The following is a 27,170-nucleotide window of genomic DNA, read 5'->3' as shown; positions in this document are numbered from 1 at the left end:
GTTGCTGGGGCAGCAAAAGGCAGGGACAGCTTGCAAAGGTGGCACGCCTTTGAAGCTACCCCTTCGTGGACCCAGCCCATCCAGGGGGAGGAGGCATGACACCTTTGCCCAGGATGGGCTTTGTTTCTGGACCCAGAGAGCGGAGGCCATCTATTCAGGGATCCAGAAACCTGTCTGGTGGTGGCAAATGGCGGGGGGCCAATTAGGAACCACACCAGTGCTGGTTGTTTTTCAGGGGGCATCTCCAAGATGCCCTCTGAGTGCATTTTACCTTATATCCCACACTGGCATCAGTGTGGGTTTAATGTGCTGAGAAGTTTGCTACCAAGCTTCTCACGTTTCAGTAAAACCATTATGGTGCTGGGGAGTTCATAATGACCAACTCCCAGACCATATACTCTTTATGGCTTTACTGCACTTACAATGTCTAAGAAAGGACTTAGACACTGAAGGGGTACAGTGCTCATGCAAATGTACCCTCACCTGTGGTTTAGTGCACCTTGCTAGTGAGGTGAGTTACCTAGGCAGTGGATTGCAGGCATGGCACACAGGGATGTGTGCCATGTCAACCCACCATTTTCTCTGCACCAAAACGCAGCCTGCAGTGGCAGTGTGTGGGTGTCAATGGGCAGGGCGGTACAATAGATCTGCAGCCCTTAGAGGCCTTCCCTAGTCACAGTGCCCTTGATACATGTGGTACCTTTTACAATGGGCTTACCTGTGGCCAGGGATGTGCCAATTGTGGGTGCAAAGGTACAGTTTTGGGGGAAGAACACAGGCCCTGGGAACCTGATTGACAGGGACCCAGGGCACCGCAAGTCAAAAGGCATCAGGTATCAGGCAAAACGTGGGGGGTAACCATGCAAAAAGGGGCACTTTCCTACAGGCCTTGGACCTTGACATCTTATTTAAATCCAAGAACAAGGAGCAAGCAGAGATATAACTGTGCTTACAAAACTACACGCTCTGTCAGAGAGGACATTTGGAATCCAAAAGGAATGCTTCTGGTGTCTGCACAAGAGTGGCGGAGCCCTCCAGTACCACCGGCAAACATGCTGCAAAATCATAGCTACATGTGCAATGTTGCATAATCTTGCTATTAGGAGAGGTTTACACGATATGCAGATTGAATCAGATTCTGATCCTGATGATGGAATACCACCAAAACAACAGGATGCCTCTTCTGCTGCGGAGGGTACTCACTACTAATTACTTTTGAGGTAAGTAAGAAGGGAATACTGGAAATGAAAACAATACCACGTTTGATAATGGTTTTAAATTAAAACATTCCTTTTATTCTGGATTCATTCTCATTTGGTGTTGAAAGATCAAAGGCTTCTTAATCTTGACTTCACTATCCCCTAACCCTACTTCTGCAGGCCCTGATCTTACACTGGTTTGAATGTTTTCTGAGGTAGGTGTAACCTGCACAAAACCAAGGGCTACATCACTTAAGTAGTGACCCTTATGAGTTTGAATATTAACAGTGTGCCTAGATAAACTGTTAGTAGCCTGTGCCAGTCAGTTGATGGATTGGATTAATGTATCAAACCCCACTATGTGCGGGTGATTCCTACGTCTTTGTGTTGAGTGGTCCGGTTGCATTGTTGTAACAAGTTTTCTGTAGATTGTTAATCTTGCAAAGTTGTTATTCATCATGATCTGACCATCCTCAACTGTTTTCCTAACACTCTCTTGCCCATTGAGCAATTGTGACATTGTACGATTGATAAACATACGTTGGTCATTTACATTTTAAATATTTTTGGTCTGCAGGCCCTACACAGAGAGCATAGAGGCTTCTAACCCTCCAAACAATTGTGATGATTCTAAAGCATTGTCTGCAGCAAGGAGACCAGCATTTCAAGGAGCTGTGGCATGACAACGCCTCTGCAAAAACCTGTGACACACCTGTCTGTCTCTCAAAGGTGTTGCAGTGCTCTCCCTGACTGTGTTCTTGCCTTTTTATTCCCTGCCACGCACTATTGAATATATGCCAGCAGTCACAGCCTTACTGTGGTTGCCATTTTGCTGCCTTATTGGGGTGCATTGCTTAACATGTTCACAATTGAACGTCTGCTTGGCATAGAATTATTCTAGACAAGATGATATATACCAGTGTTTGAATATTGTGGAAAGGTCTTATGCTGCACCTGCAAAGTACATATTGTGATAGAGTGTGTTTACACCAAAGTGGGACTCGCTGTCTCCATTTACTCAGTGATTGCCATCGTGACTTCGACGTAGCCACTATTTATCATAATATTCCATTGGATGGGGAAGCATTCTCCCTAAGGAAATCCTCTAATTAAAACAATACATCGTGCAGAGAACCTGAATCCACCCACTCTATTTGCCCTGAAGAAGTCCTGCAAGGGGACGAAATGCGTCGGCTGTTCTATGTGTTAAACGCTGTGCTTCATCAACGTGAATTGAAAGTGAAACAATAAAAGATAAAAAGAAAAATAAGAACAAATTTAAGAACTTTCTTTGATGGACTTGGACGTATAAAATTTGCTCTTTGCTTTGTGATATAAGCTATTCTTAAGTGGTGCACCTGTGCTTTGGTTTTCTATCGTTAAAGTTCCTGGAGGAACAAGTACTGTGATGGTTGGTACTATCCAGTGTGCACACAAAGCCCATTGAGTATAGATGGGACATTACATGAGGAGTGTTAAAACAGGTTAGGTGCTGTAAGTAGAAGGTTCCACTGTCAGGCTTGTTTTTTATTATGACTCTAAAGCATTGTCTGCAGCAAGGAGACCAGCATTTCAAGGAGCTGTGGCATGACAAAGCCTCTGCAAAAATCTGTAACACACCTGTCTGTCTCTCAAAGGTGTTGCAGTGCTTTCCCTGACTGTTTTTGGTTCATCTCATATTTCTAGGAAATCAGGGAGTGGTGAAACAGTAGCTCTTCTTCTGGTTGTTACTTACTCTGTCTGTATGGGCGGTAATCTCTGTGGATTGCTTAATTTTAAAAATACTTTCATCAGTGCCATCTTGCTCTGTGTTATGCTCTATTTGTTGCGATTCATCTGAGGAAAATGTATAGCTGTACTTTAGTATACAGTTTTTTTTACATGAAAATTTAAACATTTTCTGTAACTCTAAATTCACTTCTCATTATTGGCTACGTTTAATGACAATGTTTTGTGAGCAAACTATTTACATGTGTTCCCCTCCATAGGATAAATTATTGATTATTGGTACTAAAACTCCCATAATGCATTTGAAAGTTAAAACAAAATGGAGTGACGTTCTGATATACATTAATGAAATATCTGTATTTCTTATCCTATCATGAGATAATGAAAATCTTATGAAATCTTACCTTCCAGTGTAGATTGTGGATTGGAGGGATCTATGTTCGACACCCTCCGGCTAAATTGTTGCCTCAATCATGGTTTCCATGCGTGTTGATGGTGGCGGCTGAAATGGTCCTCTGCCTTTACCACATGCCTCTGCCAAGCAACTTGCTACTTTCTCTTTCGTACACAATCTTAAGTCGTACCATCATTTCCTGATTTCTGCGATGGTACATTGCGTCACTCCAAGGGTAGTGATTTTCTCCAAGATGTCGTTCCAGATTTAGGTTTTTGTTCTTCTGACACAGGGAAAGAGTTCTTACCAAACAGCTCCTCATTACGGCCAACACACTCCTCGGTGAGGACCTCCAGCTTCTTCAATGAAAATGTAAGCGTGCGCTTTCTCGCTGCATGGTCTTTGTCTGATTCTTCCCTGTAGATATTTTTAGTTGTTTGCAGCAAAAGATTGCCACCAGCATCCACAGATGTACTCCTGCAAGAGCACTTACTTCCTCTGTGTTACAGAATACTAAGAGGGGCATGCATTTGAACACTTCCTCATAGTGATGTCATCATTCGGATCCCAAAAAGCGACTTTTCCTATTTGCGATTTCTTAATACCGATTCACAGATGTTGTTCTTGCCTATTAGAAAATTGCAAAACAGTGAATGCGACTCTACCAGGATTGCAAATTGTGGAAAGTGAACTTTCATACAATAAATACCATTAGTGATTTCCTAATATCGATTAGGATGGAATCGCTATTTGGAAATCGCTAATCGAAACGTATGTATATCAAGTCCTATGTTCCTTCAATTATAAAGCAATCACTAGGCAGCGGTATTCCCACATAGAAAGGATGCAGTCACTTTCATCTGTTCATATGACAATCAATGAGTATGCACTGACCGCAAGCATCTCATGCTACTCTCTCAGCCCTCATTGCCCAATCTCCTGCCCTATTTTGAGAAATGTGTCCTGCAGTTGCATGAAAATGTATTTCAGCACCCATGCAAATCTGGCAACAATAACCCAGTAACTTCCTCTTGTGTCACCAAAGTGTTGGCACCACAAAATACACGCCCAAGCAACTGAGGCCAATGAATAGGTAGTGATAGTTATAGTGACTCAAGGCCACTGCACATAGCACTTGAAGACATGATTTATGGTACATTCTGTTTCAAAAACAACGACAGCCAACAATGAATGGAGATATATTCTCCAAAGATGATCACATCACATGGGGTAATCTGGAGAATTCTGTAAAATATGTGCCAGGAGACAGACTCAGCCTTGTTCTCCTCACTGGGTGCAAACATATTAAAGGTTCCTACTTCCTTTTATATTAATCTTTTCTAATGTTTCCATTTTTGAAGGAATTCATCATTCACATTTAAGTGTCGATATAAAATTCCTTTGCACCTACCATAGCTCCCTCAGAGACTAGATGGATCTGGGTGCTGTGTAACGTTCTTCCATTGATGACCTTTGGACAACAGTTTTTCCTTACCTTTAGATTGGAGGATGAAACTTAAGTCATCAGAATGGACCTAGCCACACAGACCTTATCCATAAAGGGCACAGAAAGACTGTGAATGCCCAGTCTTGATCCCAGCTCTACCCACCAGGGGAGCCTTTTTTCTCTTTCTTTGCCAGCTGTTTAGGCTAACACTATCTGAGTCAAGAGTTTAAGATATTTTGATTGAAAGGCACATTATTTGTTATTAACTTCAGAATAAAGAACAACATATTGTATAGTATTTCAAACTTATCAGAAAGCAATTGACAGTAAATGTTTTTAAATTGTACTCGTATGTTGGAGTAGAGACCATCTAAGTGTGCTCTCAATACCTTTTCACCAGGTATAAAAGCTTTCCGAGTGCGTAGAGTCAGAAGTCAGGGAAGAGGTGTGGTCAGGGAAAGGAACCTTTACCACGCCTAACCATCATTTTTTCTAAAACCTGGGTTAGAGAAGATTCCGCTATTGAATATGCCCCTTGATTTTAAGAACCATGATATTTTTCCATGGAAATTTGTAAGGTCCCACCCCCCTCCGGATTTCAGTGATATAACAGGTAAAGTGAAATCATGTATCCGTTTGAAACTAGTCTTATGTGGCGCGAAGATATGTATGCTGATCAGACTTACTCGTCTCATAGTTCTTGAAAATAGAAGGTTTTGGGAGCCAGCAACAATCAAAATGGTACTTATGAACTAGGAGTACAGAATGATCTTCCAGTAAAACTCAATCCTCTTTTAAGTGATTGAGTGATCCATGAATTTTAGCCCAGAATTTTTCTTTAGATCATCCTTCATCCTATGTCCTGTCAAATTAAAAGCAACTTGATCTTCAGGTACTCGCTTCCAGGAAATTTCATCAGCTTTTGTGAATAAATGGAATACAGTACTCGTGTTTCGTGGATTCTGGATTCACCAGCACCGTGGTTACAGACTGATTCAAGGGTTATACTGTCCTTCGAATGACAAATGCAAAAACAACAGTTGATGGACAGAATGCAGAACAATGTCATACATTCACCCCAGTGCAGAGATCTGGGCCTAAATCCATCGTTTTTTTGCTCACCATGCCATTCCAGTTTGAACCCAGCCATATGCAAATCAGTCTTGACCCTGTGCCTCATGGGAACAGTCTAGCCTGAACTGCCAAGCCAGGTCCTCCTTGGACTGGAACCAAGCGTCCTAGGACCGGTTTCGGGGTTTCACCCCTTTTCATCCAGAATAGCTTGATTCCAGTGGCATGGAGAGCACGGGACTCACGTCTGAGCATACCCGTCCCACTCGGGGTGACAAATGCAAAAACAACAGTTGATGGACAGAGTGCAGAACAATGTCATACATTCACCCCAGTGCAGAGATGAGCTCCTAAATACATCGTTTTTTTGCTTACCATGCCATTCCAGTTTCAACCCAGCCATATGCAAATCAGGCTTGACCCTGTGCCTCATGGGAACAGTCCAGCCTGAACTGCCAAGCCAGGTCCTCCCTGGACTGGAACCAAGCATCCTAGGACCGGTTTCGGGGTTTCACCCCTCTTCAGCCAAGATAGCTTGATTCCAGTGGCATGGAGAGCACGGGACTCATGTCTGAGCATACCCGTCCCACTCGGGGTGACAAATGCAAAAACAACAGTTGATGGACAGAATGCAGAACAATGTCATACATTCACCCCAGTGCAGAGATCTGGGCCTAAATCCATCGTTTTTTTGCTCACCATTCCATTCCAGTTTGAACCCAGCCAAATGCAAATCAGTCTTGACCCTGTGCCTCATGGGAACAGTCCAGCCTGAACTGCCAAGCCAGGTCCTCCCTGGACTGGAACCAAGCATCCTAGGACCGGTTTCGGGGTTTAACCCTTCTTCAGCCAGAATAGCTTGATTCCAGTGGCATGGAGAGCACGGGACTCACGTCTGAGCATACTCGTCCCACTTGCATATGGCCATGTCTGAACTGGGGTGGTGGAGTGAGCTAAAGAATGATGATGGATTAAACCCAGATCAGTTGACTGGGGGTGAGTGTTTGATTTGCTCTAACGCTCCGTCCATCATCCCCTTTGGTATCACTTTGTTCGCCCTAAGTTGGCAGGGTATGCCCAGACGTGGGTCCTTTGCTCACTTTGCCACTGGATTCAAGATAGCCTGGCTGACGAGGGTTATGAACCCGAAACCGGTCCCAGGATGCTTGTTTCCAGTCCAAGGAAGCCATGGCTTGGCAGTTCGGGCTGGACTGTTCCCATGAGGCACAGGGTCAGACTGATTTGCATATGGCCATGTCTGAACTGGGGTGGTGGAGTGAGTGAAAGAATGATGATGGATTAAACCCAGATCAGTTGACTGGGGGGGAGTGTTTGATTTGCTCTAACGCTCCGTCCATCATCCCCTTTGGTATCGCTTTGTTCGCCCTAAGTTGGCAGGGTATGCCCAGATGTGGGTCCCTTGCTCACTCTGCCACTGGATTCAAGATAGCCTGGCTGACGAGGGTTATGAACCCGAAACTGGTCCCAGGATGCTTGTTTCCGGTCCAGGGAAGACATGGCTTGGCAGTTCGGGCTGGACTGTTCCCATGAGGCACAGGGTCAGACTGATTTGCATATGGCCATGTCTGAACTGGGGTGGTGGAGTGAGCTAAAGAATGATGATGGATTAAACCCAGATCAGTTGACTGGGGGTGAGTGCTTGATTTGCTCTAACGCTCCGTCCATCATCCCCTTTGGTATCGCTTTGTTCTCCCTAAGTTGGCAGGGTATGCCCAGACGTGGGTCCTTTGCTCACTTTGCCACTGGATTCAAGATAGCCTGGCTGACGAGGGTTATGAACCCGAAACCGGTCCCAGGATGCTTGTTTCCAGTCCAAGGAAGCCATGGCTTGGCAGTTCGGGCTGGACTGTTCCCATGAGGCACAGGGTCAGACTGATTTGCATATGGCCATGTCTGAACTGGGGTGGTGGAGTGAGTGAAAGAATGATGATGGATTAAACCCAGATCAGTTGACTGGGGGTGAGTGTTTGATTTGCTCTAACGCTCCGTCCATCATCCCCTTTGGTATCGCTTTGTTCGCCCTAAGTTGGCAGGGTATGCCCAGATGTGGGTCCCTTGCTCACTCTGCCACTGGATTCAAGATAGCCTGGCTGACGAGGGTTATGAACCCGAAATTGGTCCCAGGATGCTTGTTTCCGGTCCAGGGAAGACATGGCTTGGCAGTTCGGGCTGGACTGTTCCCATGAGGCACAGGGTCAGACTGATTTGTATATGGCTATGTCAGAACTGGGGTGGTGGAGTGAGCTAAAGAATGATGATGGATTAAACCCAGATCAGTTGACTGGGGGTGAGTGTTTGATTTGCTCTAACGCTCCGTCCATCATCCCCTTTGGTATCGCGTCCTTCGGATGACAGCATATGGGGCCAGATGTACGACCCTTCCAACTTGCGAGTCGCAAATTGCGTCGTTTTGAGACTCCCAAATTGGAATTTACAACAGTGTCTCAGACACTGTTTGCGATTCCTAGTGGGGTCGCACTTTGGCTGCCTCATTAATATTAATGAGGCAAGTGCAATTTGCGACCCCATTGAGAATGGCTAGCACTCCCAGGCATGGTGGCCTGCTGGGGTAAGTAGACTACCATGTCTGTGACTGCTTTTTAAATAAAGCAGTATTTTTTAGGTCGAGCCTAGCGGCAGCGCATATGCCCTGCTCACTCTGCGAGGCATGCTGTAATAGAGTATGGGAGAGAAGCCACACCCACTCGCCACCTATAAAGTTAATTGGCTTGTGTCATTGTCCTTTGTAAACGCTGGCTTCGATTGATTGTGAGGCTTGTTAGTCCCTCCTTGGTACCGGCCTGTCTCCATTTGTTACCGCCCATAAGGACTGTACCTTTTACTTGGCTCGTTACACGGTGTGCATTATATTGGATGTGAGTACTATTTTGTTTAATGTTATGCCCCTATTCCGGTCAATTTGTCGCAGCTCGCTGCCCGCTTTTATTTTACTCATTAATCGAGGTCCGCTTTAACTATAGCGGCGGTGTTTCTCTCTTTCTTTATTTATTTAACATACTGTCAGTCCGCTTTAAGTATCGCGGGCGCGTTTCTTTCTTTATTTTTGTAATGTACTAATGTCGGTCTGCTTTAACTATAACGGGCGCGTTTCCTTCTTTCTTTCTTTAACATACTGTCGGTCCGCTTTAAGTATAGCAGCCACATTTCTTTCTTTAGTTATTTATTTATTTAACGAACTAATGTCGGTCCGCTTTAAGTATAGCAGCCGCATTTCTTTCTTTCTTTCTTTATTTAACGTACTAATGTCGGTCCGCTTTAAGTTTAGCGGTCGCGTTTCTTTCTTTATTTATTTAACGTACTAATGTCGGTCCGCTTTAAGTATAGCGGCCACATTTACTTATTTTTTTTATTTTTTTGTTCAGCAGCGCCCATGCGGCGTTTTCACATTTATGAATGCCACGCCCTTTCTTTAGACACGGTTTGTCTAAAGAAGGGGATGTGGAATCCATAAATGTGAAAGCGCCGCATGGGCGCTACTGAACAAAAAACTTTTGCAATGCAATATGCGAGACCTATTTCATTGCAAAAGCTTTTCTTTTTCGCCGTCCCTTCTAAAAGTATTGTTTCTTTCTTTGCCGTCACTTGCTCCCTTTCCCCGCTCTGCTGCCGGCGCATATAAATGCGGTCTCCCTTTGTCTGTCTGGGGTCCTGCTGCCTCTCAGAGGAGGAATGTGCTGCACTCACTGAAGGGTGCGCATGGCTGCTTCTCCATCTTGGTAAGTCACTGGTGCCATTGTTTAGCACTGCAGTACAGACAATGTTTAATTCCACTTGTTACCTCTGTTCCCGCCCACAGGTCAAGCCTGAAGCACCCACGAGGGGACCTGGGAGTCATGTTTTTTCCAATTCATCTACCTAGAAGCCCAGTCCTAAAGGTTCCTATGTGTATACACAGCACACCGGACAGTCATGGACTAGATAGAAGCCATGCCCCATCTATATGCTAATTAGCCCCCTCATGTTTTTTAGGTGCGGGTGGAAATTTTTGGGGACTGGTTAAATTAGTGACACCTGGCTGGATGAGGATGTGTGTAGAGAGACCACAGCTTTGTGTCTGTCATGGTACATGTCCACCTGTGGCATGTAAAAGATAAAGGAGGGGTTTGTAAGCTCAAGAACTGTAACTAAGAATCTTGTCCTAGAAGCGTCTCTTTGTAATTAAGGGAGTGGCTTAAACCACGTAAACTAAACTACTGTACTTCACACATCGTGTCACCTGACAAGTATTTGGGTATCATTCTGTGATTTTACTTTATTGCATCCAGGCCTATAAAACATAATGGACATAGGTCTAAAACAAGGCAGACTTATTGGCTTTGACAATGGCTTTTATCAGTATGAAATAAATGAGTAGGGACAACGATGCTGTGGTAAACAGAATTGACAAATGTTTCAGTTCTGAAAATACGAGATTGAATTAGACATGTTTAAGGTCTCTGGGAGGGGTAGTTATCTTCGGAGTGTCTCAGCTACTCCTGTTCTCACCTTCACATCACTTTCCTCTGTGGTCTCTCATTTTATTAGATACTTAATGCCATAATTCTCCACACATCATTCTGAAATCCTCACTGCATCTTCCACACAGCATCGTTCTTCAGCACTGTATTCTCTCACCCTCATTCTACGTGTACGACCACTTATCTCTTCCATTAAACACCCCTTCAGACACACCACACCCCCCAACTCTCTCTCTCCTTTTCTTGTGTCCTGTTAATATTTCGCCAACTACATAACTCTTGCCCACACTTCCTCATTGAATCACAATTGTAAATGGCACATATGTAGCCTTGGCGCTCTGCAGAGAGGCCAATGATTGGATGTGCGCTATAGTCTGAACACTTTTATGATTGCTGAAAGGTACTGTGAGAAACTTGCACTGCCTCCAGCCTGACCTCAAGAGTTTGCAATAGTGCCCATCATAAATACCCACCTACAACCTGAACTCACCCAGACACCTATAGGTGATTCAATTCACGTATGTGCATGAATAAAATCAGATAAACAATATATGGAGGAAGCACATTTCTTTGGGTTATGCAAGAAGAAGGTAAACATGATTTGAAAACAGCGACTTCATCGCTGACATGGATTACCTTAAGTGTATTTACAGTCCTTGATAGAGCTTGAAAGGGACCAATTTCAAAGTCTGTGTTATATTTCCTCTTACACATTGCATCCACTTGTTATTGTTTATTCTAGGTTCTGGTTCTATTGGAACACTGCTTTGATAAGGTTCCCTCCAGGGAGTCAGTTGCACTGATTACTCTGGAGGACTGAGCTTTATGTTGCTGTGCTGCAATTTTAATTAATAAACTACTTATATATATCTACAATTTCCTGGATTCTTACAATGGCGACGAGCGGGAGAAAACTACTCATAACGGATGGAAGCAGCACAGATGAGCAGTTTTCAGAACCCTGAAAGGATTATTGGCGGATATGGAAATGTAATTTACAATCAGCTCAACGAAGGAATACGAAACATTTGGATGTATTTTATGTGAAAGATTTTAAGAAGGAGGGAGATTGTGGATTGAAAATTTTGTTAAGAGAAACGGGTGTGCCCTGCATCTGGTTTGACTGCTTTGATTCCGGAAACGGAGTTGTTTCAGGTTGACTGCTTCGTGCCAGCACAGCGAAACGAGGTCGCGCTGTTGGATTAAGAAGTGGAAAACTGCGCGTCTCACAGTGTTCGTGGATTGAAGATAGGAACATTTTTGTAGGTGGTTTAACTGGTATCTTCAAAAGTAAACACACAGGTTACCGTTTGACTCGTGCAGACAATTTACGAACAACGTCCGCCGGTGCTGAATCTCTGTGAGCCCATTATCAGCGTCACAGCTTCGTTCTGATCACAAGCAGGAAGTCGAAGGCGCAAAGGACTCTGGGATAGCAATCTCGAATCCTGCAACACGCAAAGGATTTTGAGAAGAGTGACTCAATCACGCATACGCGGGGGCCATTTTGTTTTCCTTAGATACGGCCTTAGCAACCATAACGCTGGCTGTAATGGAAAACGATCGGGTGATAGAAGAGGATTAAACGATTTTGCAGAAAAGAGTGAGTAAACATTAGAATAATTTTTAAAAAAGGGGGTTTTCACACATTCAACATTTTAAGCAACAAAAAAAAAGGAGGAAGGAATAGAATAAATAGGATAGAAGTATGGAGCAATATTAATAGGAACACAACCAAATCTTAACTACTAAAAGTGTTAGCTTAATCTACAGGCTCAAAGCAATTAGTAGGTTTGAGAGTAATAAGACACTATAAAAAATAAATATATAAATAAATAAAATATTAATATTAGGAAAATGCAATTTGATCTTCCAGCCAAGTTCCTACAGTCTAAGGGAGAGCCACCATTACCATGGGCAAGATGGAAAGAAGAGTTTATAAATTATATGAAGGCCATAGATGGGGAAAGCATGGGAGCAGAAAGGAAAAAAAGCATATTACTACACTGTTTGGGATCTGAAGGACAGATGGTGTTTGGGGCTTTGCCTGAAATTACTATTGCGGAAAATGCAGAAGCTACAAATGTGTACAAAGAAGCTTTATTGAGAATGGAGAAGAGATTTAAACCCACAAGTAATATTGCATTGAATAGGTTTAAGTTTTATACAAGAATTCAAGAGGAAAATGAGTTGTTTGATGACTTTTTAACGGCATTACGTTCACTTAGCTTACATTGCAATTTTGGAAACATCTTGGATGAAATGATAAGGGATCAAATAGTAGTCCATGTTAAATGTAAAAAAACACAAGAACAATTATGGGTGATCCCAAACTATCAGAAGCTATTTCAACTGCAAAGGCGTTTGAACAGACAGAAAAATGGATGCATACAGTAAAAAATATTAATAATAAAAATGATAAAGTAGAAGAAGTGTGCGCGGTTAAACACCAAGATGAAGGAAAAAAGGATTGACAAAGCACGAACCAATTTTCATCTCGGAATCCATATTTCAAAGAACAAAAAAGGTTTGAGGGCAATGTAAGGAAAATGACATGCTACAGATGTGGAAATAGAAATCACATGGCTTCATTTGGGGGTTGTCCAGCAGTCAAAAGAGAGTGTAATAACTGTGGCAGAATTGGACATTTTGCGAATATGTGTAGAGATCAAAGACAAAATTCAATTCAATATCGTCCAAGGGTTTCATATATGTCAGAAGGTTCCGAACAGGATGTCAGTTCGGGAAGAATGGAAAGGATAGCAGATAGTTCAAAAAATTCTGGATTTGTTGTATCACTAAGTGATAACTTTGCTAGTGTTGGAGCTTCGGAGGGCGCACACTGTGTTAAACAACCCATGTGTATGGTACAAGTGTCCAAGGTGGATCTGTGTCTCATGGCTGACTCTGGGTCACCGGGGACCATTATTTCTAGACAATATTGTGGGGAAAAACTTAGTGGGGAGTTTGATATAAATAAAATTTCACCGTCTGATATAAATCCGGTGCATTATGATGGGTCACGCATTGACATGGTGGGTTATTTTAAAACTCTGTTGTACTTTAAGAAAAGATTTGCAAACATACATCTGTACGTAGGTGTAAAGGGTATAAATGTACTTGGATGGAAAGACCAATGGAAACTGGGTATAATGTTGAATCCCAGGCTTAAAGAGCCTGTTGTGTTGGATGAGTCTGTTTGTATTACTCACATCTCAGGTACAGCTACTGAGAACATGGAAAATAATTTAAAGGATTCATTCAAGGAAGTGTTTTCTGACTCTTTGGGTAAACTTAAAAACTACTCCCATCAGATAATACTAAAAAACAATGTCACTCCGTTAAAACAGAAAATCAGACCGGTACCAATCAACGTAAGAGAAGAACTCAAACAAGTGCTAACAGAACTGGTGGAAGAAGGCATCATAGAACCGATTAACTCTTCTGAATGGGTTTCACCCATAGTTTTGGTCCGCAAAGCGGACACAAAATTGAGGCTATGTGTGGATCTAAGAGCATTGAATGCAGGAATCATTGTAGATTGCCATCCTTTACCTAATATAAATGAGGTAGTTTCGATGTTAGAAGGGGCAAAAGTGTTTTCAACACTAGACTTAAGATCGGCCTACCATCAGGTTCCACTGACAGAAGATTCAAAGATGCTAACAGCATTTATAACCCCACAAGGCTTATATCAGTACACTAGAATGTCCTGTGGGTTAGCCTCTGCGGCATCTGTTTTCCAAAGAATCATGTTTAATATCTTTAGGGACCTGGATGATTTTGTAAACTGTTTTCAGAACGATATGTTGATCTTTTCAGCAAATGATTCAGATCATCAAAAACATTTGTCTGAAGTGTGTTACAGGTTAAAGGAAAATGGTTTGACACTGAAGGGTCACAAATGTAAAATGTTCAAGAAAAGTGTAGAATATTTGGGTCATACCCTTACAGGGATGGTGTTGTACCTAAGAAATCCAATGTGGAAGGTATTTTAAATGCTCCTGCTCCAAAAAACAAGGAGCAATTGTTATCTTTTGCAGGGATGTGTGAATATTATTCAAAGTTTGTGACCAATTTTGCGATAAAAATGTAACCTTTAAGAGAACTGTTAAGAAGAATTGCTGCATTTGAAGATAGGAGATACAAGAACGAGCATTTTATGACATAAAACAAGATATTGTAAATGCACCCACTTTAAGACCGTTCTGTATGAAGAAACACTGCATTATTACGGTAGATGCTAGTCTATATGGTATAGGTGGGGTCTTGTCACAGAGAAGTGGTAATGAAGAGTGGAACGTCTGTTTTGCTTCAAGGACTCTGAATGACACTGAAAGGCGCTATGCTGTCATAGAGAAAGAACTACTAGCATGTGTCTGGGCGGTAGAACATTACAGAAATTACATATGGTGTACCAGTTTCACGTTGAGGACAGATCATAAGCCATTAGTGAGTATACTATCACCGGGTGGGGGTTGGAATTCCACCGCAAGAATTGCTAGGTTAACTTCAAGGTACAAGAATATTGTTTTGTTACAGAATTTGTGCCTGGAAAAAAAATGTATGTCACGCCATCCATGTGTTTCACAATATAAAAGCAAGGATGATGATTCAGATGTGGTCACTACTATGCAAGATGTGGTAGTTGGAGCTTTTTCAGACATTTCAGAGGAAAAATGGAAAGAAAGTGAAAAAAAAGATTTGTTATGGCAAAGTGTTAAATGGTTTATGGTAGAAGGTTGGCCTAATAAGAGTAATATCTCAGAAGAACGTATGTCTATTTTTAAGATATCTGATGAGTTGGATGGTGATTTTATTTACAAAAATGGGAAGTGTATACCACCTGATGGGGTGAGAGACATCATTCTTAGATTAGCTCACTGTTCTCATCCGGGCATGTCTGCAATGAAACGTTTGATAATAAGTTACTTCTGGTGGCCAGGAATGGATCGGATGGTAGACCGCGTAGTTAGGGAATGTGAAATTTGTTGCTCGGCTGATAAGATGCTTAAGGTTTTTGTACCTCCACTTAAAACTGTGGATTGGCCAGAAAAACCTTGGAAGAAGTTGGCCTTTGATATATCTGGTCCTTTCTTAAGCCTGTAGATTCACGCTATGCCTTGGTTCTAGTGGATTACCATTCGAAATGGCCAGAGGTCAGATTTGTTCCGATAGCTACCACAAATAAAGTTTGGGATTTTTTTTAAGGAAGTGTTTGCTAAGGAAGGTTGTCCTTCAGTCATTGTTACCGATAATGGGGTTCAATTGCTCTCCAATGATATGGAAGATTATCTTAAATTTCATGGGATAAAACACATCACTACATCGTTATATGCACCACATGAAAATGGTCAGGTGGAACGCTTCAACCGGGTTTTGAAAGGTTTTGTTACTGATGTTGTTAAGGAGAAGGTGAATTGGAGGAATGCATTAAGGGAAAGGTTGTGGGTGTACAGGATTACGCCGCATTCTACCACAGAGGTCAGTCCTTTTCGTTTGCGTAAATGAAGAGATCCAGCTTTGAGTATTTGTCCTTGGTGGCTTAAAAAAAAAATAAAAAAATAACATAAGGACAGATTATGACATTATGGATACCAGTTTTAGAATTAAAGAAGAACAAAAAAAGTACAGGATGTGGTATGACAAAAAGTGGAACACTAAACAACATAATTTTACAGTAGGAGAATGGGTGAGAATTAAAAAACCTGGTTTTGTAAGTAAGTGCATGAGTACATTTTCTAAACCACTAAACTATGTTTGATTTTCAACACAGAGTAAGGTGATTACATTGGTTGAGTTATTAGCGAACAGGAATAGGCGTCCCTTATTTTTCGTTCTTCACGGAGATTTGGTGAGGTTAAGCGGACCAGAAGGCAACACTCGAATGGGACATGGTAACGAGGCTTAGAAATCGGAGAAAATGATTGGTCGGTAACGTTTGGAACGACATTGCTTGAAATTTGATGTAGTTAAACGTGATTTGATTGGAGGTTGAATTTGGTGGACCAGAATGGAAACACCCGAAGAGATATGGTAATGAGGCTTAGAAATCGGAGAAAATGATTGGCCGGTAACGTTTGAAAGACATTCAGACATTGCTTGAAATTTGATATAGTTAAACGTGATTTGATTGGAGGTTTAAACTGGTGGACCAGAATGGAAACACCCGAAGAGATATGGAAACGAGGCTTAGAAATCGGAGAAAATGATTGGTGCTTGAATCTTTCAAAAGGAACTTTAGCGGTTTCAGATTACAGAGCTAGGCTATCGGAGCGGCTGCAAGTCACAAGGGTATTCTGTCGCAAGGTAAGTGTTTGCAATAGGGTGTTTCACTTTAATTTTGGAGGATTGGTAGTAGTGATATTAATGAAATGCCTTTTGGTTATATTTTCAGTTAAATAGTCAGCTAACAGCAGGATAACAAACAAGTTGAAATTGCAAGAATATTGATGGATGTTTGAAGGTCTTAAACGGATAATGGCGGTTACAAGCAACTGAGCATGATTATTGGATCGGATGTGGGAGTTATGAGAATATAAGATTATAGGTACGATATGGAAATTGGATGTGTCAACTTATCAATGGAGGGATGGAAAGAATTGTTATTACTAATGTATATTTTTTGTTATATATTTTAGATTAACTAATCGTATACAGAAGGATTGAATGGGATAAAAAAAATTATCACAAAAAACAAAGCAACGGAAAACTGAGAAGTGTATTAAAGTAAAGGAGAGCATAGTTTTGCAAGGATTGTTCCATGTAATATGGAGGTGAGAAATAATCATTAGAGATATGCAAGCTTTTGGATATTATTAGCAGGAGGGGAGAGGTAGAGTGGTTTTATGACAGAAGGGTCAATTCTTAGAAAATATCAAATTGAATTTGAACTTATACCTTCAAGTTTGGAGAATAAAGGATGTGACGTTGAAACATTTTTCTGAATTATTTAAGAAAATAAATTGTGAGTTCTTAAATGAATGATAATTTTGGAAACAGTTATGTTATAGGCAGAATGTTGTGGGTTATCCTCCCCGTAATGGAATATGTAAAATGAATGATAGGCCATGGGTGGGACCAAGGGCGCTACTGGAAAATCAGGGGATAGAGTAGTGATCAGCTTACTATTAGAACGGAAAAGAATTGTTAACACTTTTCGATCATAAATGGATATTTTTTGATTTTTGATTCAAGGATTGTATTGTCAAATAGGTATATTCTGTATACTAGGGATACATTTCTTCCTTGTACAGGTATTTAGAAAGGATTTACACATGGAATAATGGAGAGTGATACGATGTTCTTTTTTCTTTTCTCTTTTATTACAGCCCTGATGATGTCCTAGATAGGATGAAACGCGTTGGCTGTATGGCTATGTACATTGAGCAATATTCACTCAACGGATTTATTATATTGTTTGCAATTCTGAATATTGTTTGTTTGAATTAATGTAACAGTTGTACATGTATAGGTTTAGATGAAAACCAATGTATTAGTTGATTGGAATTTGGAATGCTATTTAATGATTGATTAATTAAAAAAATCAGCAAGGAACAATACAAAGAAATTTAAAGAATGAGAAATAAAAACAAATAACACAAATTCATTTTTTGTACTACAACATTTATTTGTTTATATTATGTAATATCACTCTGCTCCTTCTTATTATAATTCAAAAGTTTTGTATTTAGGTGGCTTTAACGGTGGGCCACTAGGAAGTGAGCAGGAGACCATTAATTGCAGGTTAATGACACTATCACACTAGATATTACTCTCTGGTGCACACATAGCTGTAACCCTCATCGTTCCATTCATTATATCATTTTCTAAACCTATTAAGGTCACTAAGGTCTTTAGAAATTCTCTCATAACTCAGGATGGTAAATTATGGAACATCAGACGGGTATCCAGATGTCCTGGAAGTTATTGTACCAAAATTGTATCACCTAATTCTTCTTGCAAATTTCAGACAAATGGTTCTGATACCACATTTGTACATAATGATTCTGTGGCTAATGGGGTCAAGGACTCGTTACGTTCTAGAGGTGTACCTGCAAAATTTTTAGATTATGTTACATAGTTTTTTGTTTTCTTTTGTTGTTTCTTAGTATTAGTATTTTCTTTGTTTTTATTTAAGGGAGATGTGTTATATTTCCTCTTACACATTGCATCCACTTGTTATTGTTTATTCTAGGTTCTGGTTCTATTGGAACACTGCTTTGATAAGGTTCCCTCCAGGGAGTCAGTTGCACTGATTACTCTGGAGGACTGAGCTGCAATTCTTAATTAATAACCTATTTTTATATATCTACAATTTCATGGATTCTTACAGTCCGTTTCTAATTACTGCTAGCTCTAAGACACTGTAGGACCCACCCCACTTAAAGGTCCTGGCAGGCAGTGAGCACTGATCATTCTTTACCAAACCTGAAACACTCACAGCATATGAAGGTAAACCCAAGGCTTAATTCGAGCCTGTGGTTTTCCCGTGCTCAGCGCTGGCCCTTAATCATCAACATCGATGCTTTTCATGAGCACCAGTTAAAGACACATTTATGTATTTATTATGGGAAGATTAAGAGATCTGCCCAGTATTACAGAATGTTGAGCCGACGCAGAGACTCTAACCTGGTTCCCCAGCTCCGATGTAACCAGCTCTGGCCATTATGCCACATCCTATCCCCACTTTCATGCTTAGTAGTTGGTTCTGTTTTAGGTGGTGCTAACAGGAGAAATGGGCTTGAGCAAGTCGCGTCCTGACGAGAGCCCCGGCACTTATTGTGTTTTACAAATTATCCACTGGGTAAAACTACATGAGGAGCAGGGCAGATGATCTCAAGACTGGTGCTCCACAGTCAATGTTTGCAGTTCCTGGCAAAATTGTAATTACACCGGTGTAATCGTACATGTGATCTCTGGCATTTCATGTTACGCTTGTTACGGACCATTCCCAAAATTACACCATGTTGCATAATTTCAAGTCTCTTCAGGTAAAATCTTTCACGGGAGTATGAAAATGTGACCGAACAGAACACATGCAGCTGGCTTGTGTTCTTGCGCATTTTTCAGTTTTGGACACAAGGATACATTTCACCCTAAAATGTAGTGCCAAATGCTAGATTTGCATTTCATGTAACTTGTCCCTAATTTTGCAAAAGGAAATTATGCAAATTTCGCACACCCCTAACCATGGCATGGTTGTTGGTTGGAAACTCTTGGTGAATTAGCGCCATGAAGGTGAGTGCTGCATACACTACTCGGAGGACAGGTTACTCCATCACAACGGTGACAGATAGCCTGTCCACTGAAATATAAATCCCATAAGATATAATGGGATTTATATTTTGGTGGACTGGCTATCCATCACCGTTTTGAGGAAGTAACCAGTCTCCTGAGATGGAAATTGGGCCCTTTCTCTGAAAGATAGCAATTAGTAGTTGAGTGAGTGGGTGTGTTCATATTGTTACTGCGGTACAAAAGGGGGTGGTGATGGACGGAGCATCAGAACCAATCAAACACTCACACCCAGTCAACAGATCTGGGTTTGATCCATCACCATTCTTTAGCCCACTCTGCCACCCCAGTTCAGACATGGCCATATGCAAATCAGTCTGACCCTGTGCCTCATGGGAACAGTCCAGCCCGAACTGCCAAGCCATGCCTTCCCTGGACCGGAAACAAGCTTCCTAGACCGGTTTCTGGCATTTCAGCCGTCTTCAGCCAGGCTTGCTTGAATCCAGTGGCAAAGTGAGCAAGGGACTCACGTCTGAGCATACCCTGCCAACTTATGGCGAACAAAGCAGTACAAATGGGGGTGGTGATGGACAGAGCATCAGAACCAATCAAACACTCAGTCCAGGGAGGACCTGGCTTGGCAGTTCGGGCTGGACTGTTCCCATGAGGCACAGGGTCAAGACTGATTTGCATATGGCTGGGTTCAAACTGGAATGGCATGGTGAGCAAAATAACGATGGATTTAGGCCCAGATCTCTGTACTGGGGTGAATGTATGACATCGTTCTGCATTCTGTCCATCAACTGTTGATTTTGCATTTGTCACCCCGAGTGGGATGGGTATGCTCAGACGTGAGTCCCGTGCTCTCCATGCCACTGGAATCAAGCTATCCTGGCTGAAGAGGGGTGAAACCCCGAAACCGATCCTAGGATGCTTGGTTCCAGTCTAGGGAGGACCTGGCTTGGCAGTTCGGGCTGGACTGTTCCCATGAGGCACAGGGTCAAGACTGATTTGCATATGGCTGGGTTCAAACTGGAATGGCATGGTGAGCCAAATAACGATGGATTTAGGCCCAGATCTCTGTACTGGGGTGAATGTATGACATCGTTCTGCATTCTGTCCATCAACTGTTGATTTTGCATATTGTTACTGTAGCAAGAAAAGTCGCATTCCAGTATGTTTCCACCTCTGTCCTCCTTGTTGCCAGGTCTGGAAGTCACAACCAAAATGTTTAGTCAGCAAGAGCATCTCAGTCTATGTAAATATTGATGGAAGAGCTTGGGTCTGGCAACCCTGTGCTAAATACATAGCTTAGTGGGGTCCAAGTGCATGTTTAATGGCTGAATTCTTTCAAAACCTTAATTTTCTACACCACCTGGGATCTTTGATCTGCCAACTAAAACCTTCAAGTGCCACCCAAACCACCCTCTGCAGCTCCCAGTTCCAGATCCCTTTACCTCTGTGGTCCCTTCCACTGGAATTCAATGCCCCTGCTACCCAGGCATGCCCCTCACTCATAGAGATTACAACAATCTTCCTCATGTAATCAGAAAAAGTAACTTCCACGCATCAGAGCAAACTGTATATGAGCACTATTTTCTTTATTCAGTTTCTCTTACTGCAGGCATGACGTGCTTTGGTGCCTCCCCCCCCCTCCCCCCTCCAGTTGTCGTGCCTTGTTTACCCCCCCTTCCTCCCAATGTTGTGCCTTGTTTATACCGCCCCCCTACCTCCCGTTTTCCGTGCCTTCTCCCTTCGGTGGAGTGTGTGCACGATTCTTTTTTTTGTTTTTTGGAATATCTTCCGCTCAGCTTGACAGCTGTTAACTGGTGAGCAGTAGCGCTACAAGGCCCTGTGCACGCTGTTCATGTGCATTGTACTGACGCACATTCTGGATCATCATGGGTCTCGGCTGCACGTGTCTTCCCCGGATTGTGTGTATGCATAGTCCATGGGACCACTGCCTACTCTTAAAAAATATTTTTAATGCCAGTCACAACGGGTAAGAGGTCCCCTGGACCCCTTCCCGTTTGAAAGTGGCTTACCACACATTTGAAGTATGACTCGCTATTAGGGACGCCCTTGGCACGCCCCTTCCTAATAGCGAGTCGCAAACCCTATTTTGCGAGTCAGTAATAGGTTACCGACTCTCAAAATAGGGTTTGTACATAGGGCAGACGTATTTTGCTGTCGCAAACGGGCAGATTACCCGTTTGCAACCCCGAAAAAGGTCATACATATGGCCCATAGTTTTTATTTCTAAGATTTTAAAGAAAATCTTCATTAATGAATAAATGCCAGAATTATCTATGTGAACTTAATAGAGCCTGATGTTTGTATCCCAGTTTCAAGAGGAAAGCCAATAGGTCTTGCCTTGTTGCCCTATTATTAGAAACTACCTTTACTACAAAGTCACGGATGGTAAGTATATAAGGTAAGAGTGTGTGTATAATGTTAAGGCTAAGTTTAGGGTTTAGCGTTGGGTAGTAGTAAAGAGTGGTAAGAGTAGTGTTTTAAAAAAAAGGTGGGGTTCCTCCTGAAAAGAAAACTATACATTTAAAATTAGTTATATATCCATATGGGTTTTACTTACCGTAAATATACTTACCATGCGTGGTAAAGGCATCTGCATGGTAAAGGCATGCATTTTAAAGACTGCATTGTAAAGGCATGCATGGTAATGTCATAGATCCACCTATTGGCTTTGCCAAAACTTTTCGCTGATGTTGAGCAGCATCAGCAAAAAGCTAAATTTTGTTGTAGCTTTGCAGCATATGTATGTTTGCATATATAGGTACATATTGGCAGGGCCACTGGAATTATGCAATTGGGCGGCTGCAACATCTTTCGCATAATCATGGATTTGGGGCCTTTGCCACATAATCCATCATCTCATAATCTGCAGATTTTTCCGAAACAAATTGTTTCTAGCTCGAACAGTCCAAAAGTTACTAAAAATGCAGGGACAAAGTGTTGCCGCACCAGGGTAGGCCCTTTGCAAATATTGACTGGTCACCTTTCTGTTGTTTATTGTTATATTTGAGTTTTAAAATGGCACTAGTGAAGTACAACCTATGCCCAGACAGTGTTAATAAGAGTAAAATGGGAAAATAATGAAGTAATACTATCATAAAATGTGCCACATTATGCCACATAATTTGCCTTTCTTGCTGGATAGACTCAGTTGCAGAGTTACAAAACATTTAAATTACAGTACTTTATAATCGTCTTACAATGCTAAAAACAACTGAGTCTTCATTATATTTCAAAGCACAGGCCCACTTTTCTTTGTATTTGCACTTTCAACACTATGGGCCATTTGTATCAAGCCTTTTTCCCATTTGCAAACGGGCAGATTCTCAGAATCAGCCCGTTTGCGAATTGGAAAAAGCCTTTTGGGATGTGTCATCCCAAAAGGCCATCGCAAAATAGAGAATTTCAAAATTTGCGATTCTCTATTTTTCAAATGCAATTAAGGAATTGCAAATTGCGATTCCTTAAATGCAATTCTGGAAGCAACAGAAATTTGCTATTTGGCCTTAAGGAATTGCAAATTACCACCAACTACAAGTTGGTGGTAATTTGCGATTTTTTAAAAAAAAGCAGTTTTTTGATTTTTTTAAAGTGCCATATGTCGCACATACATGTATGTGCGCAAAATGTGCACACATGCATATTTCAGGGGTGCAACAGGGTGTCCTTCTGGCACCCTTGCAACCCTGAAATTGCATTCTTAATTTGCGATTCTCTAATTGGTAATCGCAAATTCAGACTGTCTTCCCATTCATTCTTATGGGCCTCCTAGCCCATAGGAATGAATGGGAAGTTATTCCTTATTTGTGAATATCAATTTGTGATTCTCAAAACATTTTTGCAAATCTTATATACATTGCATTTTGCGATTCTCTAATTGCGATTCACTAAAAATCGCAATTTGAGAATCGCGAAACTATTTTTTGATACAAATGGCCCTATGTTACCCAAAACATAACAAAAATCCCTGATTTGACTGTTTTACTAAATATCTTATATCTGCTTTTAAAAGGTTAGCTGCCCCCAGCCGACAACACACCCCCACAACCATTGACTGCCATTTTGATAAGCTTCATTGACAATACATTTGCATTCACAACATCCAGTATATGCTGCAACCACAGCATGAAGTACAATGCAATTTGAAGGAACTCAAACTGGGAATGGGTGTAGTGTACTGCAGACTCGTGCAAATAAGGAAGAGTGGTTATGTTCTTTGCGGCTTAATATAAAAGAAATTATTTGTGTGAAGTGCTTGATTTTACCTTCTCATTCAAGATACTTTTTTAAGTGTCCAACAATGAAGGAAAATGATAAGCTACCCAAGTTAGTGACTTTAAAATGTATATTGTTAACATAATTAATTTTGAAAGTAGTTATGGAAAAGACACTGGTTGTATCTTGTATGCTGATTACCTTTTCTTGTTATGCTATTTACTGTTTGTCATGTCCTGTGTCTCGAGCTGTGCTTTGACGTAGTGTTTGTTTCTTTCTGCCTGCTTTGACCTACTTTCTGGTTCCAGAGCACTAACAGTGATCTTGTCAGTTGGTACCTGGAGTTAGATCTTCCTGGTTACTAGTTGGAGGCCTCTACTCTACAGAATAAATCTTATCTTCAAGCATCAGCGTAGTATCCTAAAGAGATGTTCTCTAGCAGTCAGCTGTCACTAGTAGAATACATTCAGCCATATCTGCTATTTTGAAAGTTTGGTAATACACGCCTACTATCCATGTCATTACCCAGGCAGAGACTGATCATCGCGCCAGGGCCAACAACATGATATCGATGGGTTTCAGTAGCAATTACTAGCAGTAAATTGTTGTGACAGGAAACAGAAACGTGGTTAAGACCCGGGTGACAGCAAAGTCAGGCATCATGTAGTAGAAGGAAGGCATACGACATTGATGGGAGACGTGCACTGGTAGGTAATGCCATCATCATGCATGCATTACTCACATAGCATAACATGTGTACTGCCATTTTGCAACAAGCAAGAATATGTGCAAAAAATGCCACGAAACGCGACAGCTCTGCTAAAGTACAAACTGTGGCGGGGACAAAAAAGAATAAAATAATAACTGGGCGGACAGCTCTTGCATTGGAGGTACCCCGCTGCACAGGTATTGCTGCACTTACAATTTTGGTGACTATTTTCTTTACAAATATATCAACTTAAACATAAATCGATGCACGTTTCCACCTTTTATTACTGAATTGGTTGAATAAAGAAAGTTATAGTGGAGGATTTAAGTTGTTTTATTAATTATGGTCAGTAAGAATAGTGTGCATGAGCCACCTTTTTAGGTTAAGCCTGGGCAGCGCATGCGCTGCTCTGCGAGGCATGCTGTATTTGAATATGGACTTCAAGCTCCTCCCACTCTCAGATCATATTTTTCATTGGCTTGTGTCATTGTCCTTTGTAAATGCTGGCTTCTGATTCATTAATAGGCTTGCTAGTCCCTCCTTAGTACCGCCTTGTCTTCATGTGTAACCTCCCATGAGGACTGGCCCTTTTACATCTGTTGTTACACGGTATGTTTTATTATGTCTGAAAGCACTATTTTCTTTAATGAGTTTTCCCTAATGAATTCCTGTAACATTCAGCGCACCATGCATGCTTTCACTTTCCAAGCAGCCCAGGACAATGGGGGCCACTTCTTTGAAGTGAAATAGGTCTCGCATTTACAAGAGTTTGAGCTACTGGCATTGTAAATGACAATGCCTTTTATTCATGTGTTAATCATCAAAACAGATCAATAAAAGGCATTGTCATTTACAATGCCAATAGCTTCTTGTTGTCAGAAGACTCCAAGTGCACAGTACAAAACTTTAACCAATGGCTATTGGTTTTCAAAAACTGTCTGTTGGCCATAGATTACAAAGGCTACTCTGTGGATGGAAGCATTTGTAAACTCCAGTGTGTGAAAAAGTAATATGTGATATTTATTTTCTTCCCTATAGGTTGTATGTCTATGCTGAGTGTCAGCTGCTGTAAAAGCATATTCACAGGAAGTACCGATGTCCACTGCTAGCTCAACAAAATGTATTCTTGGTTCCCCAAATACTGCAAAGTTCACCCGGTCAATTGTCAACTCTAGCTGGTCAAAACCCAGTCAGGTTGTAAATACACACACCCTCTGCAACTTGTGGCCATAAATCTCACAAGAACACAGAGTCGACTGGAAGACATGCTCCTTGTGGCCAGCAACATCTGTCAGGCACGAAAAGAGCATAAAAAGTCTGCATCTTTTGAAGAATTGTTGCATTTCCTAATAAGGATTTCTATGTTTCATCCATATAGCCTGAAACTAATCGGCGGTATATGGAGGTTATAGCGTGCTAAAGGGTTGTCATTTATATGTATATAAAGCTGTTATTTGTACACAGTGGGGAGGGGGCTTTAATACTTGCATTCTGTAGCAGTGATGCTCTCATTAAACCTGTTCTGGATACCTACAACCTCTGAGAGTGTTTGTCTTCATTCAGGAAGCTGTGTCTACTGTGACTATCACAAGGCCTTGATTAAAGTACAGTGAGACCTCTTCGCAGCAGCTAGCCAGACGCTAAAGACCAACCTGCTGGATTTAAATTGTGAGCAATCCCATGTGGGGAATCCAGACAAAGTCTTGTGAGAGATCAGGATTGATATACAGTGGCAAGTCATGTGTAAATCTGTCAGCTGTGAGCATATTCTACTAAGAGAGCATCCCAAGCAGACACATCAAGTGGGTGTTGTGCATTGATTTCTACTTTTTTTGTCTTAAAGTACCACTCACTGTATCCACAGAGCAGACTTAAACTTTCTTGTGTGACTCAAAGGGTACTTTGCCGATAGATAAGTAAAAAAATACCTGCGATTCTGCAAAAATGTTTAGATGGATTCAGTGGTCCGGGGAACAACCTTTACAACGCAACTTTTACAACGCACTACCATTACAACAAAACTGTTACAAAGCAAGTGGATTTACAACGCATGCCATTACAACGCAACTCTTTACATCGACTTGCGCTAGATGGCGTGCTAACATTACAAATAGTGTAGTTTACTATCCCAACACCTTCCCTACTGTTAAGTGGACTGGAGTTGGAATAGTAAATTACACTTTTCTAATGTTAGCACGCCATCTAGCACAAGTCGATGTAAAGACTTGCGTTGTAATGGCATGCGTTGTAAATCCACTTGCGTTGTAACAGTTTCGTTGTAACAGCATGCGTTGTAACAGCACGCGTTGTAACGTCATACATCCAGTGGTCCAGTTGCATGGATGCCTGTGCACTCTGTTCCTGAAACACCAGGAACAGAATGTATGGAAATATTTATATACTGCTTATCCAACTTTTAAAAAGAAACTGAGCGATCCAATAGTCATTCAGACAAGCCTAGAAGATCGAAAAAATAAATTGGCACTAACAGCAAGCCAAGTATTGGACGATAGTAGTGATTTGTTTGCAAAAGCAGATGCAACTGCTTTGTCAAGCACACAATATAAAAAAATAATTGTATCGCCAGATAAGATGTCTCATATGCTAGAAACAATGAAATAATTGAATATTGATTCAC

At 41.5% G+C, this 27,170-nt stretch overlaps 1 protein-coding gene across 5 annotated transcripts in view; it reads left to right on the top strand.

Annotated features, from left to right (window-relative positions):
- LOC146798638 (neo-calmodulin) overlaps positions 1 to 26,068 on the top strand; it is a 269,893-nt gene extending 243,825 nt beyond the window's left edge. For 2 of the 5 annotated variants that reach the window (XM_085625959.1, XM_085625960.1), the window contains one exon: positions 25,571 to 26,068. In XM_085625959.1, coding sequence (XP_085482085.1) covers positions 25,571 to 25,641 — 71 coding nt within the window. In that variant the 3' untranslated portion in view covers positions 25,642 to 26,068. Of the gene's footprint in view, positions 1 to 1,776; positions 4,568 to 17,669; positions 17,935 to 25,570 lie in introns of those variants that run through there. The other 3 variants (XM_085625962.1, XM_085625964.1, XM_085625963.1) reach the window with 2 other exon arrangements.
- Positions 26,069 to 27,170: the final 1,102 nt, after the last annotated feature.

This window comes from Triturus cristatus, chromosome 9 (assembly GCF_964204655.1).
Source record: "Triturus cristatus chromosome 9, aTriCri1.1, whole genome shotgun sequence".
NCBI classification, from domain to species: Eukaryota; Metazoa; Chordata; class Amphibia; order Caudata; family Salamandridae; genus Triturus; species Triturus cristatus.
Note: the sequence above shows the minus strand (reverse complement) of the source record. Positions and strands in the feature narration are given on the sequence as shown.